This window comes from Hyperoodon ampullatus (assembly GCF_949752795.1).
Source record: "Hyperoodon ampullatus genome assembly, chromosome: 17".
Classification (NCBI taxonomy): Eukaryota; Metazoa; Chordata; class Mammalia; order Artiodactyla; family Ziphiidae; genus Hyperoodon; species Hyperoodon ampullatus.
This window is the reverse complement of record NC_136930.1, coordinates 27,333,497-27,353,418: the sequence shown is the minus strand read 5'-3', so window position 1 is coordinate 27,353,418 and position 19,922 is coordinate 27,333,497. Positions and strand designations below refer to the sequence as shown.

The following is a 19,922-nucleotide window of genomic DNA, read 5'->3' as shown; positions in this document are numbered from 1 at the left end:
TCCTGAGGCTGCTGGGAAAGATTTCCCTTTCTCTTCTTTGTTCACACAGCTCCTGGGGTTCAGCTTTGGATTTGGCCCTGCCTCTGCGTGTAGGTCACCTGAGGGCATTTTTCCCGCCCAGAAAGGCCGGGGTTAAAGTAGCAGCTGATTAGGGAGCTCTGGCTCACTCAGGCCTGGGGGGCGGGCGGTGGGGGGCATATGGATGTGGGGCGAGCCTGTGGCGGCAGAGGCCAGCATGACGTTGCAACAGCCTGAGGCATGCCGTGTGTTCTCCTGTGGAAGTTGTCCGTGGATCACGGGACCGTGGGAGTGGCGTGCTGCACAGGCTCCTGGGAGGGGAGGTGTGGATAGTGACCTGGGCTTGCACACAGGCTTCTTGGTCGCTGCAGCAGCAGCCTTAGTGTTTTGTGCCCATCTCTGGAGCTCATTTAGGTTGTGCTCTGAATCCCCTCTCCTGGCGCACCCCGAAACAATGGTCTCTTGCCTCTTAGGCAGGTCCAGACCTTTTCCCGGACTCCCTCCTGGCTAGCTGTGGCACACTAGCCCCCTTCAGGCTGTGTTCACGCAGCCAACCCCAGTCCTCTCCCTGAGGTCTGAACTCCAAAGAAGCCGGAGCCTCAGGTCTCAGCCCCCACCCCCCACCCCTGGCCGGCAGGTGAGCAGACAAGCCTCTCGGGCTGGTTAGTCCTGGTCGGCACCGATCCTGTGTGCGGGAATCTCTCCAGTTTGCTCACTGCACCCCTGTTGCTGTGCTCTCTTCCATGGTTCTGAAGCTTCCCCACCACCACCCGCATCTCCACCAGTGAAGGAGCTTCCTCGTATGTGGAAGATTTTCCTCCTTCACAACTCCCTCCCAGTGATGCAGGTCCCGTCCCTATTCTTTTGTCTCTGTTTATTCTTTTTTCTTTTGCCCTACCCAGGTACGTGGGGAGTTTCTTGCCTTTTGGGAAGTCTGAAATCTTCTGCCAGCGTTCAGTAGGTGTTCTGTAGGAGTTGTTCCACATGTAGATGTATTTGTGATGTATTTGTGGGGAAGAAGGTGATCTCCACATCTTACTCTTCCACCATCTTGAAGGTCTCCCTCGGGTAGTTCTATTTTTAGTTTTTTAAGTAACCTCCATAGTAGCTGTATCAATTTACATTCCCACAAATAGGACAAGAATGTTCCCTTTTCTCCACACCCTCTCCAGCATTTATTGTTTGTAGATTTTTTAATGATGGCCATTCTGACAGGTGTGAGGTGATACCTCATTGTAGTTTTGATTTGCATTTCTCTAAGAATTGTGATGTTGAGCAACTTTTCATGTGCTTTTTGACCATCTGTATGTCTTCTTTGGAGAAATGTCTATTTAGATCTTTCACCCATTTTTTGATTGGTTTGTTTTTTCTGATATTGACCTGCTTTTCACTTTCCCCTCCTTGCCCCACCTCCTCTCAGGGGACAAGGCAGCCCAGTGCAGGGCATCACAATCCAAGCTGAGAGAAAAGGGCATCCATGACTGTGTGGGTGAGAGGTCGGAAGTGGTGATGGGATACTGGTTACACACAGAAGAAGTGGCCAAATAAGTAAATGTATTGAGGGTAGTGGGAGCCAGGTTTCTCACTGTTGGAGAAGGGGATTCGAAATATGGAAATGGAGAACTAGGATGAACCCTGTAGTATTGGATTGAAATTAGAGATATGAGTGTGAATTTGTGACTTTTTAAAATATAGATGCAGAAATATAGATGTTGTACATGTGAGTACACGTGCGTCTGTGTTTGTGTGTGCATTTCTGACCTCTGTTCACTAAGAGGATCTAGGGGTAGCAGTGCTCCAATAGCCATGCACTCATCTAGCACCCAGACGTTAGTTTTTTCAATACTATTTTCCACTAAAAGAAACCAGGGTTCCTTGGAGAAATGTTAGATTCCAGGGCAGGGGAAGGTGCAGAATGAGCTGAGCCAGGAACATCACACTGCTGTCAGAAAGTAAGAACATGGGGATGAAGTGTCAAAAGGGCACAGAAGCCAGCTTGGAGGTGCTCCTCCTGGCCAATTAAGAAAAATATGCATGTGAGAATAGATGGTAATAGTGATAACAGTCTTACAGCCCACTGAATAAAACAGGGATCCCTTAAATCCATAGTGGAAACAAATGAATAAATTGGAGGTTTCATCAGAAACAGGATATTTACATAGTCTCAAAGCACATTCCCACACAAATATTTGTTAATTACAAAGGAAAAAAGAGTAACTTTGCAGTGGAGAAGCCAAGCAGACACCATCTTAATCAAGTGCTGAAGTGAATATACTCCATTAGAGGAAAAATCAATTTGCCTGATAGGACCCAGCATTGCTTTTGTGATCTTCCTGCCAACAATGCAAAATCTGGATCTAATCACAAGGAAATCTCGAACAAACCCAAATTGAGGGGCATTCTGTAAAATAACTAGCCTATCATCTTCAAAAGCGTCAAAATCATAAACAGCAAAGAAAGACTGAGGACCAGTGCCCGACCAAAGGAAACACAGCTAAGTGAACGAGTTACCCTCAAATGGCATAGTCAGTGATAATAAAGCAAGGTTAACCTCATGGTTGCTTTAGCTGTACTATGGCTCTGTAGGATAATGTCCTAACTTGTGAAAATATACACTGAAGTTTGTGGGATGATGCATGAACAGGTTGGCAACTTACTCTCAAATAATTCAGTGGAAAAAATTGTGTTTCCAATTTCTCTGTGAATTTGCAATTGTTTTCTAAATAAAAAGTGTAAAAATGTAATCTCATTCTGTACCTTGCATATACAAGTTCAAAGTTTGTCTTGTAATCTTTATTGTGGTTGAATCCTATTTAAGTTAAAATACAAAATGCTTAACAAATATAAATCAAATACAAGTGGGAAACAAGATTATCCATGTTAGTATTTACAACTTTTTAATCTTTTCAAAATATAACAACTTAGACTTTAGATAAAACTTAGACCTTTTTGCCTCTAAGAGATAAATTATCAGACAATCTTCAAGGAAATCGGTGCTGTGTAGACGTTTTTAGTCTACTAAAGTCCAATTTGTAGCATAGAACTGATGGAATACTGTAGCAGAAACCATAAATTATGAAGTGGTAATGCTCATACACAGTAATTAGAATCCCCATCCTACATGCTATTTACTTTCTCTGAGAAAACAGACTCCTTTCTCTGACTAGGATACTTCACAACATGTCTTTCCAAACTACAGAAGTTCATTCAACACTGGTATTTTTAAAACCAGTGAGAACTTCTGGTTACACAGGTAGATTTAACAAGTATTCCTTTAAGAAAAAACAATTTTCAAGGGATAACTTGCACTTTACTTGTTACATGAACTTACTGTGCATTTGATTGCAAGCAGCAAGATAATTACCAAAGATACAAAATAAAGTTTTTTAAATATTCAATTAATTAAATATTTGCTACTTGTCAATCACCTGCAAGGCCTCAAGCTAGATACTGTGAAGGGGAAACAAAAACCAAAGGAGTTTTCATCTTCAGGAACTTGTCTTAATGCAATCCTATCTATCATTATTACACAATTTACTGATAATCAGTGATCCTATGAAGAACTATCACGGGGAATTCCATGGTGGTCCAGTGGTTAAGACTGTGCTTTCACTGCTATGGGCCCGGGTTCGATCCCTGGTCGGGGAACTAAGATCACACAAGCCATGCGGTGCAGTCAAAAAAAAAAAAAAGAAGAAGAAGAAGAAGAAGAAGACTATCACAGAATACTTCCAATTATTAAAATCTACATTCAGGGGAAGAGAGGTGTCTTAATAAATCGTCAAAATTAAGGAAACTCAGTTAAACTTTTCTCAGAAGATGACAGAAGTGTAGCATGTGTTCAAGTCTTAAACGTGATTATTAAGTTAATGCTTAGTGTCACTGTACTTGTACCAGAAGGAGCAGAAGGACCTCCCCCATCCTCCTTCACCAAAAACAAACAAAAATATACAAGAGATAATAGGTTAAAGTGAATATATCGAGCCAACTTACAAAATTAAGAGATGGAGGGACACGTGTGTAAGGGGAGAGGTGTGTTGTCATGGAAATGGGTTGAAGGGTTTGTGACTGATTATTTCTATGAAACTCAAGTAATTTTTCCCCATCAATTGACAAAACAATGACCTTCACAGGACTGCTCCCTGCTCTGTTGCCAAAACACAGGACAAAATTAGCCAACCTGTGCCTCATGCCCATGGGCAGCTCTGCCTGCACTGGTACCTTGTAATCTGTTTCAAACCATGCTAATGCCATAAATTGACAACCACTTTGATCAATTATTAGCCAGCTTATCATTAACATCACCAAGTGAATGAGACGTATGGCATAAGTCATTAAAGTTTAAATAGCCATTTATATCCTGGGGAATTCCTCACCAAAATTGTATTGACTTTTTTTATTTTTTTTTTTATTTTTTTTTTTGCGGTACGCGGGCCTCTCACTGTTGTGGCCTCTCCCGTTGCGGAGCACAGGCTCCAGACGTGCAGGCTCAGCGGCCATGGCTCACTGGCCCAGCCGCGCCATGGCTCACTGGCCCAGCCGCTCCATGGCATGTGGGATCTTCCCAGACTGGGGCACGAACCCGTGTTCCCTGCATCGGCAGGCGGGCTCTCAACCACTGCGCCACCAGGGAAGCCCCTGTATTGACTCTTTTTGAGCTGTGGAATAGATGCTTTAATTCGCTATATCCCACCCCCACCCCCACCCCTATAACTCTCCTCTTGTTCATTTTATTAGAGGTATCCTGCAGTGAGAATCAGCAACACGATCCAAACGAAAATTCACTTTAAAAGGAAATAGTATCTACTTTTATGAATTGGAATGATAACAAGATATTAAGCAGGATCACTTGTTTAGGAAAAGGTATCACAATCCTATCATTCTGGGAATGAATTTAAGTATTTCACCAAACATCACTGAGAGATGTGACTGATCAGTCTTTATGGCAAGGGAAGATTTTTAATACATTTTGAGGTTTGCAATGCCTGCCACGTTGTCACGCAGGTTGAAGTAGATGTACTCCGTGTGTTTTAAAACACACCAGTGTTTACTGCTTATATACTGCAAATCTGAGACAGATGACTTAAGTTAGTTTGATTAAAAAGATCTGATTTTCTTTGTGCTGAAGCTGACAGCAAAATGGCACCCCGTAAATTAGAATTCTAGGAAAGAACTGTTAGTAGGGATTTTTGTGTTTCTTTTGTTTTGTTTTCTCTCCACAGACATGTTTGGGGTGGTCTGTTGGTGACAACTTTTAATGGAAAGAGGCTCTCACTTTTCGGCCCTTCAGAGGCTGTGGTGGACGGTGATTGCTCAACAAAAAAGCCTCTGCTTTGCCCTCCCCTGTACACAAGAGGGTGCGGAATGTGGCCAGCTGTTGAAGAAAAGAGAAGAGTTAGTTTTAGCATAGAAAGTCACACCAATGTTAATGAATTGCCCTGCACAGAAATTTAAGAAACTTATAAGCTTTCTTCTACTGGGAACTAAATGTACTTCAATGAAAATTTTCTAAGTTATGGGTCATACATCATAAAGCAACTCTTCTGCTAGATTCTTATCACTATACAAATACCTATGGGTTAAAAAATTAAGTATATAAGCTTTCTTCATTTGAAGATCAAAGTAATAAGAGGAAACAACATTTAGAAAGTGGTTTAAAGAGTACATATCTAGAAATCAGAGAATGTCACCTGCAAAGGCATAATGGGACAGTGGAAAGGGTTTTCCAAGCTGGGTCCCAGTCCTGGTTCTGCCACTAGTGAGCTGTGTGACCTTGGGAAAATCATTTATTGTCTCTAGTTTCCTCATCTATAAAGTGAAGCATTGGATTAGATTACCTCAATAGGTATCATCCAGCGTTTGGAATTACACTGAATACTCACGAGCACTCCAATATAACATGGCCCAAATTTTCAAGGGAACCATGTGGTACTCATCCTACAGAATTTTCATCTTTTATTTACTGTTTTCCTTAAACAGTGATTTTTCTCTCACCGTATGTGTGCCTTGTCAGCAACTAACTCTGGGAAAAGACTAGGAGTCTTCAACCACTTACAATATTTCAATACAATTTAAGCGATATAGGCATATTTCTCAACACAAGGGCTTACTTTTTCTTATCACACACACACACACACAATGCTTAATTATCTTACAAACTTCATATAGTACACAAAGTGTCAAGAAGAAAATAGAAATTACAAGAAATCACATCACAAAATATAACCACTGTTAACACTATGGAGTATATCCTTCTAGATGTTTCCTTATGTACAAGCACTATATGCACATGCACCAGTGCACACGCTTGACATGTGTTATTGCAAAATAAGCTCAACTATACTTACTCTTTTGAAACCTTATTTTATCACTTAATATATATCCCTCACATGTCAATAGATATATCTGTCATTATTTTTAATTGCTGAAAAGTTTTCTATTATAAGCTTGTTTTATAAACTATTTAGCAATTCCTTTGCGATTTAATATTACTTTTTAAGACTAAGCACAGTTCTACAGTAGTAAAATGAAGACTGGGTAAATTACCTGAATAATTCTACTGTCTCAGAAACGTTCACTGAAATCATATTGCCACACAAGTAAGTTTTTGGTGTCTGTTTTGCTGTTTTGAGTGAGTACAAAGTATTAAATTGTTGAGAATGAGAGCCTTCATTCTCTAAGTTTCGTTAGTCACCTAATCAAAGAGTCAAGGAAATTCAGACTAGGACACATATATTAGGTTTCCATCATCATCATTTACATGAAGCCTAAAATATTTCTTTTAACAGTACTAGCAAGGATGGGAGACAGAGGTGACGCAGGTCCTTCATAATAAATAGGCAATAGTTTATAACCGCACTCTATGGAGATATGTTCAGGTATCATATACAAGCAGCTCTGTATTTCCACAAGTCATATTTTGAGGTGTCTTTTCAAAGAGTATAGATATGGGAAGAATAAGATAAATATTTACAACTTGCTATTACTCATGTTTCATTAGACCAGATCATTATGGCTAAAGCCAGATGGGGCATATATAATTCTCTGGTAAAGTCAAGTAGCAGAGGCTAATGAAATCTAACCTCCACAGCCACAGAGAAGATGTCCAGCCTTCTGCAGATCATGATGATCCAGGTCTATCTGGAGTGGCCACTCCAGGTGACTGTGCTGGAATCCCAAGTCCTGAATCAGGGCACTGATTTACCGGCCTCACCTAACACAACTAGCCTCCCAGGGAAACCGCCTATTCCTCTGAAGATCTTGGCTTTAGTTATCCCCCTATCCCCCTTTGACTCCTCTGCAAATTGATCATGGCTCCCTACCTCTGCAACATCTTAGCCTCATCCATCTAGAACTAGACCTTATTCTAGATCTTTCTCTGACCAGCCTGCTCATTTTGGTAAGAGTCTCTGAACCTGTCCTGATGTCTCATCAAACCCCTTCCCTTTTTGGTGCTGGATCATCCTACTGGTCCCTTAGCCCAGCTAGGTAGACCCTGATCTGCTAGGCTCTGCTTAGATTGGCTCCTATCAGTGTCATGCCCTCACCAGGCCTCTGGCTTCCTTTAGGCAGAAAATCTGTCCCTCTCTCACTAAGGCTGACTCAGTATCTAAACAGCTCCTGGCAAGAATCTTCCCAGCTCAGAGTGAAGGTTGTTTTGCTGTTTTCTTTGTCTCTACTACTGAAAGTTTAAATTTCTTCTGTAGTGACCCGAGTAAGCAGAAATACCCTTTTCTAAAATTTTGTAAACAGCTTTGATTAGTCACTCTAGTGCTCAAATGTCTTTATTAGCTCTCCACTGCCTGCTGAAGTTGAGTAACAATAAAAATAATCTCTCTCTTATAGAACATGGTGGGCCACGTACTATGCTAAGTGTTTTACATTATGTATCACATTTAATCCTCCAAACAAACCTATCAATAATATACCATTAGGGGCTTCCCTGGTGGTGCAGTGGTTGAGAGTCCACCTGCCGATGCAGGGGACACGGGTTCGTGCCCCGGTCCAGGAAGATCCCACACGCCTCGGAGCGGCTGGGCCCGTGAGCCATGGCCGCTGAGCCTGCGCATCCGGAGCCTGTGCTCCACAACGGGAGAGGCCACAACAGTGAGAGGCCAGCGTGCCTCAAATAATAATAATAATAATAATAGTAATAATAATATACCATTATACCTATTTTAAACATGAGGAACTCGAGGGAGAGTTAGGAAATTTCAATAAATAAGCCATCTGGCAAATAAGCCATGCACTAACCACAGCACTACACTGTATCTGTAAGTGTTTTTCTTTCATTTTTTTTTTCCATTTTCCCCTAATCTCTTCTTATTTGCTTCTTATTATGGAAACTGGCAGATATACAGAAGGGTAGATAGAGTAACATAATAAACCATCACCCGGCTTCAACAGTCATCAACACGTGGCCAATTCTGTTTCATCCACACTCTCACCCATTCTCTCTCTCCACCTAAGAATCCTGCTCAAACTGTATTATTTTGAAGCACATTCCAAATATCATATCATTTCAGGTGTAAACATTTCAAAATATATCTCTAAAATATATAACATTTCAAGCCCTATTAAGGCTCCAAAACAAAGTTGTTAGCATGGCTTCCAAGCCTCTTGACCACCCAATTCCAGCTAATCCTTCTAGATTATTTCCTATTATTCCACACACAGGTCCCACTCTAGGTCAGTTTTATGAAGGGGGGGTCCAAGAGCATCTGAATGAAAAGATTTTGAGGTGATTCTTAAAACTTGAGATTCCTGGAACCCCCTCAGGCTTTTGAATCAGAGTTTCTAACAAGGCCCAAGGATCCACATTTTGGTAAACTTCATCAGTTGAATTCTTGCATACTCTCAATTTTGACAACCACAGGTACAAAGTTGCCCACATTTTTTTTTTTTTTTTTTTTGTGGTATGCGGGTTTCTCACTGTTGTGGCCTCTCCCATTGAGGAGCACAGGCTCCGGACGCACAGGCTCAGCAGCCATGGCTCACGGGCCCAGCCACTCCGTGGCATGTGGGATCTTCCCAGACCGGGTCACGAACCTGTGTCTCCTGCATCGGCAGGTGGACTCTCAACCACTGCGCCACCAGGGAAGCCCTGCCCACATATTTTTTACACTTCTCTTTTTTGCCTTTATTTATGCTATTACTTCTTGAAATTCCTCTTTCCTTTATACCCCCAACCTGTCTTCACTTTTTGAACCAACCCAAATGTAAGCTCTTTCATGAAGTCTCTTCCTGATTTCTCCATTGAAAACTAGTCTCTCCCCTTCTGAACTTCCCTTACACCTTATATTCTCTTACAGTACCAAGCAAAGCCACTGTGTTACAGTTTTTTATGCATTTATTTTATCCCCTCTGTTAGACTATAAACTACAGGAGGACAAGGGCCTTTTTAACACTTGTTTATACCTCTTGCATCATGCCTTGCAAAAATTGGCAATTATTAAACAATTCTAGAATTGACTTATACTGTCTTCTAAAATTTAAAACTTTAATTTCAAAGATAATTAGATAGTTTTATATAGTAAGTCAAAATTAATATTCAAGTGAATGAATTATTGCCTCAATTCACACATAGTCTGAAGATGCAGAAGTTAGGGAAATTTTCCTAGATTGTTAATTATCATTAATTACAAAATAAAAAAATTTACTATTAAAAAAGGACATTAGAGTTTTGATTCCAGATTTACTGGACTAAGACTCTGCAGACAACCTTCCTGTAGAAAAAGACAACTGTAAAACCCAGACACAATACAAAAAAACAACCAGCTGCAGGTACTAAAGAGTGAACAGAAGTAGAGGGATTCAGATGGGGAGTTCATGCTCACTTGGAGAGATGGGAGCCCTCAAGTGAGTTCCTGTCTCTCCAGTTTTTCACTTGGACAGGGTGGAGTCTGCAAGGTGCATAGAGCTGCTATGGGGCATACCTGTCTCGCAAGGAAAGAGCCAGAGAGAGGATCCCCAAACTCATACCCAAGAACTACACATGTACTGAGACTGAAGCTACTGCACAAGAAGGAAAATCTGCAACTCAAGCCCAGCCAAGAAAATAACCTGCCAACACAAAGGAAACAGTAATCATCAGAGAAAAATAACAAATCCAGAATCTCCACAACTTAATGTTTGTAACATCTAGAATGCAATAGAAAATTACTCAATGTACAAAGACTCAGGAAAATGGAATACATTCTTAAAGAAAGAAAAATCAACAAAGTGAGACTCAAGATTTCCCAAATTTGGAACTTACAAGGATTCTAAAGTGGCTACTTCAACTACCTGTGGGTTATATGAAGTTAAACAAAGCATACTTTTTAGTGTGTGAAAAATCTCAGCAGAGTAATGGGAAGTCTCAGAGAAATAGAAATAACAAAAAAGAATGAAGTATAAATTTTAGATCTAAAAATATAATTTCTGGGCTTCCCTGGTGGCGCAGTGGTTGGGAGTCCGCCTGCCGATGCAGGGGAAACGGGTTCGTGCCCCGGTCTGGGAAGATCCCACATGCCGCGGAGCGGCTGGGCCCGTGAGACATGGCCACTGGGCCTGTGCGTCCGGAGCCTGTGCTCCGCAGTGGGAGAGGCCACAACAGTGAGAGGCCCACGTACCACCAAAAAAAAATAAATAAATAAATAAATAATAAAAATAAAAAATAAAAATATAATTTCTAAAACAAAAATTCACTGGATAAAAATAACAGACAAACTGACATGACAGAGAAAGAGCAAATGAACTTGAATATAGATCAATAGAAATTATCCACAGCGAAGAACAGAGATTTTTTAAAAGATTTCAAACTAATAGAGCCTCGGAAGGAACCTGTTAGATGTTATTAAAAGGTCAAATGTTTGCATAATTAGAATATCATATATGAAAGCAACTTAAGTGTCATCAACAGATGAATAGATAAAGAAGATGTGGTGTGTGTGTGTGTGTCTGTGTGTGTGTGTGTGTGTGTGATGGAATATTACTTGGCCAGAAAAAAAGAATGAAATGTTGCCATTTGCAACAAAATGAATAGACCCGGAGGGTATTAGCTTAGTAAAATAAGTCAGAGAAAGACAAATACCATATGTTGTCACTTATATGTGTAATCTACAAAATAAAACAAATGAACAAATATAACAAAACAGAAACAGACTCAAGATAAGAGAACAAAATAGTGGTTACCAGAAGGGAGAGGGGTTGGGGAAGGGCAATATAGGGGTAGGGGATTAGAGGTACAAACTACCAGATATAAAATAAAGAAGTTATAAGGATGTAATGTACAGCACAGGGGAATATAGCCAATATTTTGTAATAACTTTATGTAGAGTATAATCAATAAAAATAATAAATCACTATGTTGTATACCTGAAACTGATATAATATTGTAAGTCAACTGTACTTCAAGTAAAAAAAAGAATATCAGAAGGAAAGAAAATGGGACACAACACACATAAAAATTAACTCATAAATAATAGAACACTTAAATGTGAAAGCTAAAGCTATTACTTAAAGTAGGAAAAAATATTTTGTGGTATATAGTTAGGCAAAGATTTCTTATCAGGAAACCAAAAGCACAAACGATAAAAGATAAATTGATAAAATGATCTTCATCTAGATTAAGAACTTTTTAACTTTTGCTCTTCAAAAGATATAGTGAAGGGCTTCCCTGGTGGCGCAGTGGTTGAGAGTCCGCCTGCCGATGCAGGGGACGCGGGTTCGTGCCCCAGTCCGGGAAGATCCCACATGCCGTGGAGTGGCTGGGCCAGTGAGCCATGGCCGCTGAGCCTGCGCGTCCGGAGCCTGTGCTCCGCAACGGAAGAGGCCACAACAGTGAGAGACCCGCGTACCACAAAAAAAAAAAAAAAAAAAAGATATAGTGAACAAAAAAAGAGAGGCAAACCACAGACTGAGAGAAAATACTCTGTCAGAGTGTTTTGAATGCTCCCTTTTGGAAAAGGCCTTTAATTCCAAACCTGAAGGAGGAGCAGGAGTGTTTATGTACTATATGATTCCATTTAAATAAAAATTTAAAAAGATAACATTCTAGTGACAGCATCTCAGTGGTTGCCTGGGGCCATGGACGAGGAAGAAGATGGAGTACAGAGGGGCACAAGGAAACTTTTTCAGCCAAGGGATCCATTCTATGTCTTGATTGTAGTGGTTGTTACAATAACCAAAATCATCAGTTGCACACTAAAATTCATGAATTTTATTGTATGCAAATATCATAATAAACAAAACAAGAAAAAAATTTCTTTAAAAAGGAGTACAGAATTAAAGCAGAAGCACATCAAATTTCAGCAGGTCAGTAAGTCACTTTAGATAATCTGGCATAAACCAAAGAGACTTGGCAAGAGAAGTCAGCCTTCCAAAAATGACAGATCTGTTATCGGAAGTAGCAAAAAACAGTGTATCTGTTTACTGGCCTGGCAGTTAAATCAAGCATTCCCGTAAATGACTCTTTTTCTTTGGGGAGAAAAATGGACTTGGATCAAGAAAAAGAAAATGAAAACCATCTGATTTGCCCTTTAGGTCAAACAATGACTTGGCAAGAAATAGCAGCAGGAAAAAAACCTAGAAAAAAATTGGCACCAACTTACTAAAAAGAGGATTTAATCTTCACAGATAGTGACATTATATGGTGGAATTGAAAAAATAAATAAAAATACTATTTTCCAGTGGTTTCTAAACTAAAGAGCTGCTAAAATTGCGATTAAAAATTCTCTTTTGAAAAGTAATCCTTAAATCAATGGTATACACAAAAGACATTTTCATTTTACTTTATACAAAAGAGTTAAGCAACTAAATAATCTTATCAACCCTTTCATGCTTTGGATTTTTAAAATATGCTTTCTATCTTAGAACAGTTTTGGATTTACAGAATTCTTGCAAAGATAGAATAATTAGTTCTCGGATACCCCACACTCAGTTTCCCCTTTTATTTTTTTTTCATTCACTTTTAAGGACACACACAAAAGTTTCCCATTATTAACATCTTGTATTAGTATGGTACATTATTCACAATTCGTGAACCAATATTAATATGCTATCATTAACTGAAGTCCATCCTTTATTCAGATTTCCTTTGTTTTTACCCAACATCTTTTTCTGTTCCACGATCCTATCAGGAAATAGCATCATATTTAGTTGTCTTGTCTCCTTGAGCATTTTGTGATATGACAATTTCTCAGACTTCCCTTGTTTTTGATGACCTTGACAGTTTTGAGGACTACTGATCAGGTATATTGAGAATATTTCTCAACTGGGCATTTTCTGATGTTCTTCTCATGGTTCAAATGGGATTTGACTCTTAAAATATCTTTTGCTTCATTCTTTAAATCTTAAAATCACCATAATAATTTGGATTATTATGATACTATAATCATCATGATAATTTGGATTATTAAGATATTATAATCATCATAATAATTGGGATTATTACTCAGATAATCATTTCAATCTGGTTAAAAATAAAATGCCTGAAAGTGTTCCTGCTACAGTAGATTTAAGTGAATGCCTCAGAGTGAATTACCACTCACACTAAAGCTCTAAAATACAGCTATTATTTTATAAACTCTAACTGCATAAAAACCACATTAACAATTAACATTAATGAATTGAGCTTCAAATAAGATACAGTAGTGAATTGACAGCTAGGCAGTCAGTCATTCCTAAACTTGCAGGGAGTTATTTTTGATTAGGTTAACTTTATGTATTTTAAGTAACTAAATATATATTTTGATATATATTGTTTTCCAGGTCACAGGTGGATTGAAAAAAATTATTTTCCAACTGGCTTTAAGGAATAAAGAAATTCTTGAAATATGAGGGAAAACATGATTCCCTTAATATTACTAATCTGATGTTATAATGTATTAACTCTTACTATTAACCTATTCAAATTTAATAAAAGAATGTAAAAGTAAACAGTTTAGCACGTGAAGGGGAGGAAAATGAACCCCATTAATAAAGCCACTGAATCTGTGACAGGTCATTTTTCTCATGATGCAACTCACCTTATTTATGATGGAAAAAATTCACAGGAATTTCCGTGTCAGTCAAGCTCCAGATTTCTACCCAGACTTTTATAAAATATTTTAATAAGTATGCCCCAGATTATTATTTGGCTTTCATTCTAAAGACAAGGTCAACAGAAGTTGGATGTGTTCAACACCCAAAGGGGAAAAGTTACCTGATATGACCTTTGTAAATGTGAACCAGCTCTAGTCTTTGGACAAAAGATATAAACCACTAGGCAGGTGGGCCAGACCAGGACAGGAATACTATATTAGATGCAAAAATTACTAGGCTATTTTCTTACTAAGATTTCGCAGCATATAATTCAAAATGGAAAACAAAACAAAACACGTTAGGTACAGCATCCCAGAGCACAGAGCATCCACCCAGCAGATTCGTCAGTCACAGGGTGGGTTCACAGCTCTGGCCAGAGTCTCTGGGCATCAAAGACAGTCCGAGACTGACTGACCGACTGACCATGGGGGCTCTATAAGCATTTATCAGAAGAACCAGTGAGGAAATGTCCTCACAAGAAGAGCACAGGCAGCCACCCACAGCCTCTTAGCAAATGCTTAAAGCCCCTCAGGCAGCTTCACAACAGTTTTGTCAATAAAAGCCAAAAGATCAGATGGACTTCTTAAATTTAACAAGTACACACATTTTTTAGGGTGCTATGCCCATGGCTGTTCTCACCGTTCCCTTTCTAAATGTGAGATCATTAGGGGAGGCAGGTCCAGGGACTGAGGTCAAAAAGGAGACTATCACCTTTTGAGAGAAGCCTCTCTCCTGATTTTCCCGTTTGTATCCCAGACTGTTAATATCTCAGACCACACAAAATAAAATAAAAACAAACAAGTATAGCCCTTAAAGTGGCACTTCACTTCCATCCGTGCCTGTTTGCACATTGCATTTCTAGGAAATGGGAAAGAAATCATCTAATCACAGAAGGTCAAATAAGAAAGGGACATAAATCTCATCTTGTCCAACCACACATCTGACTAATGAAGAGAAAGGTAAAGCCTTAATTTCAGGCTTCACAACAGCAGAAATGAGGGCAGGGTTTGAAAAAAAATACACACACACACACACACACACACACAAGATTAAGCCCAGTTTCCTCTAGTGAATCAGGATCAATGTGGAAAAAGCGATATACCTGTTGAGAGCTGATGTTTATAGGTTGTTTTAAAATGATCCATGTGACACTCTCTAGAAGAGGTGGGACTGTAAGGGAACCAGGATACGTCCAATAATCCCAGCATGGAGGAAGCAGAGATAATGGGTCAAAATTTGTGAATCGAGTTTGTTTACCCTAAGAAAAGAGAATTCCCACAAATTACAATGGGAAAGCTTTACACAGACCTCAAAAAAACATACATCCATTGAAATATTATTTCACTAGAATTCTGTAATTCATGGAATTATTTAGTATCTGCTTTTCATATCTTAAAAAAAAGAATCTTCCTTAATCTAAAAATTTAAGATGAAGTAGCGCATCACCTAGATTTATTTAAGAAGCTCGAGATTTATTTTTTAATGTAAGTGGTCTTTAAAATGTGTTGCAACGAAAGGCTTACTCTGCAAAACTCCAATAAAAGAAACTAGTTATGCAAAAATAGACATATTAGTGATTGTTTTAGATAACTTAAGACCCCTTCATAATTTTCAAGAGATAAGTAATAATAAGCTACTTCTGTTCTATTGGTCAAGTATGTTCCAAACCTGCTTCCAAGACGGCAGCATATGCTGTGTCAAAGTCTAAATTTTTAAAAGAAGATAAGAGAATTCAGGAAAAACCAAGGAATATATTAGTCACTAGTAAATAGTAATTAATTTTACCTTCTCTTTAATGGAATCCAAAATGTCAGTAATCTTTTGCAGTTGGGGATTATGCTCACCAATCTGTAAACACAAAATTTCAGAAGAAATGGCCACTGTAGCACATCAGGTCTGAATCACTCCATTTCAGTTGCTATTTTTAAATTCTTTAAAAAAAAAAAAAAAAAAAAAACCTAAGCCAGCCCAGAACAAACAAACAGTGATTGTTCTATACTGAGGCTCTCTTTCACCTGCCAGCCTTATCACGCCAGAAAAATCTAAACAACAAGATAATATTACAGGGCTCCTTGGCTGAACTATAACTTCGATTCCAAAACTAGCAGTAACAGCTTCATATTTGTCAGCTTTATGAATGTTCAGGGTACAGATTCTCTTGAGAGAAACTTTGCTTAGGAAACTCCTACATAACACCCGCACTATTAAACCAGATGTGACTTTCAGACCCTAGATCCAAACCGACTATTGGTGACAAAACATTAGAGGGAAACATCTCCCACTTTCAGCTTAAAATGACTTGAGGTCCTGAATCAAGGGAATATATCATCATGAGGAGAATCCTTCAGAAAAATATATGTACTTCTTTTCATTTATTTGGGGTGTCCTGAATCTCTCTGAAGGTTTGAAGTCCTTGGGATTCAAGTATAATGCCTTGCCCCACTTGGATCTCACTGCCACCACCAGACTTGGGGACCAAAAAAAGTAGCTGCTGCTATGCATGCCAGTCTCTGCTCTGCCCCATGCTTCCCCCTGTCCCAGTGCAACGACTTACAACATCAACATCACGCAGAGTCAGGGGCATATGGAAAGTGCACACCCTAAAGTATGTGGTCACAGTGGGAGTTGAGCGGCCCAGCCCACCCACAGGTATTACGACAGTGATACCTCCTGTGAATATCAGATAAAGGAAAATACAACAGAATCTTTTAAAATGGTCAGTGTGTTTGGGACAAAACACTATTGTGGTCAAACTAGTGCTTCAAGAATCAGGAACTTGAATTTTACCCCATCCTGTATCTCCAAATATTGAGCAGTCAGGAAGAGCCTATTATAAAGATTTTCTTCTGAAGATCTCAGTTGATACTTCTGCTACTATTGTTGCTGCATCTGCATTTGCTATTCACAAAAAAAAAATGATCAATGGACAATGAGATGTATCATAAGACAACGTTCCTAGGGTAGTTCTGGGTCCTTAGATGAACCATAAACTAATATACAAAACTTCAAAATTCACTTCAAAAGGAAAACATTAAACCTAGAACTAGTTTACTATTAAAAAATGATAGAGGGCTTCCCTGGTGGCGCAGTGGTTGAGAGTCCGCCTGCCGATGCAGGGGACACGGGTTCGTGCCCCGGTCCGGGAAGATCCCACATGCCGTGGAGCGGCTAGGCCCGTGAGCCATGGCTGCTGAGCCTGCGCGTCCAGAGCCTGTGCTCCGCAGCGGGAGAGGCCACAACAGTGAGAGGCCCGCATACCGCAAAAAAAAAAAAAAAAGGTAGACTGTCTACCCCATGAATGAAACTCTTTATCCAACATGGCTGACTAGTTATTCAAAATGAAATTAGTGATTCTCACCTGTAAAAATACACCCAAGACAGCTAGTCCATCTGGCTCATGAGCTGCCTCAACAAAGCTGGGGTATTTGTCTGAATTCCAGTGAACAACGTGGAGCTGAAAGGGAAGAACACAACATAATTCAAATGTTTTTTTAAACACCCTTAAAAACATAAATGCAAATAAAACATTTATATAGATCTTCTGGTGTTGTGCACTTATATGTATAATGTCCAGAATCCTCCTCTTTACTTTTGTCTAGAAACTAAAGTACACAGGCGAAGGACCATGTCACTTTGGTCTGTGGTGCACTGTGCTGAAGTCCACATCACTAGAAGTCTCTGGAGCATCTTGTCAAGCCTCTTTAGGCCTAACAATCTCCAACCATTGCTCCCAAGTGACTCAGGGCTCCCCCATGTCCACAGATGGGACTGCAATTGTGAAGCCTTCAATTAGACCCCAGGTGGTGGCTGAGTCCAACGCACAAGTGCAGGGTCATAGGCAAGTGGAGAAGTCAACCAACACACAGTAGGTATTTGGGGACAATCCTGATGCCGAGGACAGCGCCAGTTGTTCCTTAAACTGCCAGTCAATTGTTCATCACTGCAGTTTAAGACTTTTTATGGTTTGAAAATGCAAAGTCTCCTTGGGGTAATTATTTTTAGTGGTATTTACACATTTTCTAACTTCTAAGAATATGTTCAGATCCTCTGTTGAGAGCAAGTTTTAAGAGGGAAAAAGAGGCTTCAGGGTCTTGTAAACAGAGGCATCTGAGGAAGAAAATGAGAGGCAGCTGGTGCTACTGATGATGGGGGAAAAAAGAAGGAAGAGACAAGGAGTTGGAGAGCCTGGAACTCTAGAAAACAGGCTTCACCCACTTCACAACTTCCAAAGGTGTCCTAAATGTCCTATGAAGGGTTGTAGAATGACAATAAGGCAGAAGACCACTCTTAGAGGGTCTTCATTCCTGGTTAAGGGAAGGACAAACTGAGATAGAATCCAGAGGGCAATGCAGGCACCAAAATGACTTGGCCAAGATCATGACTCGGCCATGTTGTCCAAGGACCCTCCATGAAGGATGGACTTCAGATAAGATCTCTTTCAAATGAGTCCTTTTGTCACCTCAGGGAGGAAACACTTATTCACGAAGGGATTCATGCACAAATCACCTTTCTGGCTGTTACAGAGAGAATTTAGTATATTCAAATGAATGTTTTTATCCCTTACTTTAAATATAACTTCACATCTTACAGGCAACTAATATGGGAGGATTTCTAGATAAATAAGAGTTACCATAAACTTGGAACTATAAAACTATAAAATAGTGCACCATTCACAAACAAGCAAGGAAGACTGTGGCATATCCAGATGCAAAATACAAAAGCGGATTCTTCTGGTGCCATGTTCTATGTTGATGTCAGATAGCTGGGAGAGGCACAAAGCCTGAAAACATTGGATGATGAAACAAAATTCATGTGGTTCACGTGAGACAGATGATGTTCCACTGTAAGGGAGAGGTAGGAAAGTATGCTAAAGTTGTTTTAAGTGGCTCCTTGCCAACATAGTTCACTTTGTAAGAGATGACATCAAAGAGATAGAAAGACGTGAAATGCCCTCTTTATGTTCACAACTCCAACGGATTAGAAAATGAATGTGTAACTAAAGAGACATGAATCTATCTGTATATCCTTCCACTGGTTAAAAACAACAATTGTTTGAAATATTATAGGAGACTAAAGCAAGAAAAATGTTTTGTTTTTTTAAACAAGTCCTTCTCTCTGCCACACACTTTGCTTAACTGGCAGCAGTATTTTCAGAGCCACTGATATCAGCTTTATTAGCATTTGAATTTGAACTAAAACTCAAACAAACAACAAACTCACATTTCTTAACAGTGATAGCCAAAGTGATTTGAACTGAATGACAAGAAGTTATAGTAGCCACTGCAAAAATGGAAATAAGATTTTTCCCTATTGGAAAGCAATTTCTAAATAATAGTATTTTTCAACTTTAGTATTTTTAAATTGCATACTATTGCTACATAAAATGTGCTCATTAATGTTGAAATTGTAATTTTACTATCAACTACATATTTAATACACTCATTATGTATTTGGCATAAATTGTAATCAGATAAAGTTCCAAATATGCAGTGAACTATTAGCCTACATTTTGTAGATAGGTGACTCTCGGGATAAAGTCTTTCATGATTTAGATTAGTTTAATCTGTGTAATGTCACAAATCATTAGATTAGGCTCCAAATTAAATTTTTATAGGTTACAGCTTTAAATGTTTTTTTTCCTTTCTTTTTTTCTTCATATTTTTATTTTTTAAGAGGACACAACTTGATGATAGTCCTGAAGTTAGGTACGAAAGTAGCTGGAAAAACTAAACAACCCCTAGGAATCACTTCGATAGCCAAGCACAAAGGGATACTTTTTTTTTCTTTTTTTTCAAAGGGATTTTTTGAACCTGAAACCCAATGCAAATGACTCCCAAATACCT

General features: G+C 39.2%; 1 protein-coding gene across 1 annotated transcript in view; it reads right to left on the bottom strand.

The window, feature by feature from the left end:
• Window positions 1-5,272: 5,272 nt before the first annotated feature.
• Window positions 5,273-19,922, bottom strand: part of CA13 (carbonic anhydrase 13) — a gene marked incomplete at both ends in the record, with an annotated part of 33,336 nt that continues 18,686 nt past the window's right edge. The window contains 4 exons of the mRNA XM_079722242.1: window positions 5,273-5,392; window positions 15,182-15,337; window positions 15,865-15,927; window positions 17,438-17,533. Coding sequence (XP_079578368.1) covers window positions 5,273-5,392; window positions 15,182-15,337; window positions 15,865-15,927; window positions 17,438-17,533 — 435 coding nt within the window. The remainder of the gene's footprint in view (window positions 5,393-15,181; window positions 15,338-15,864; window positions 15,928-17,437; window positions 17,534-19,922) is intronic.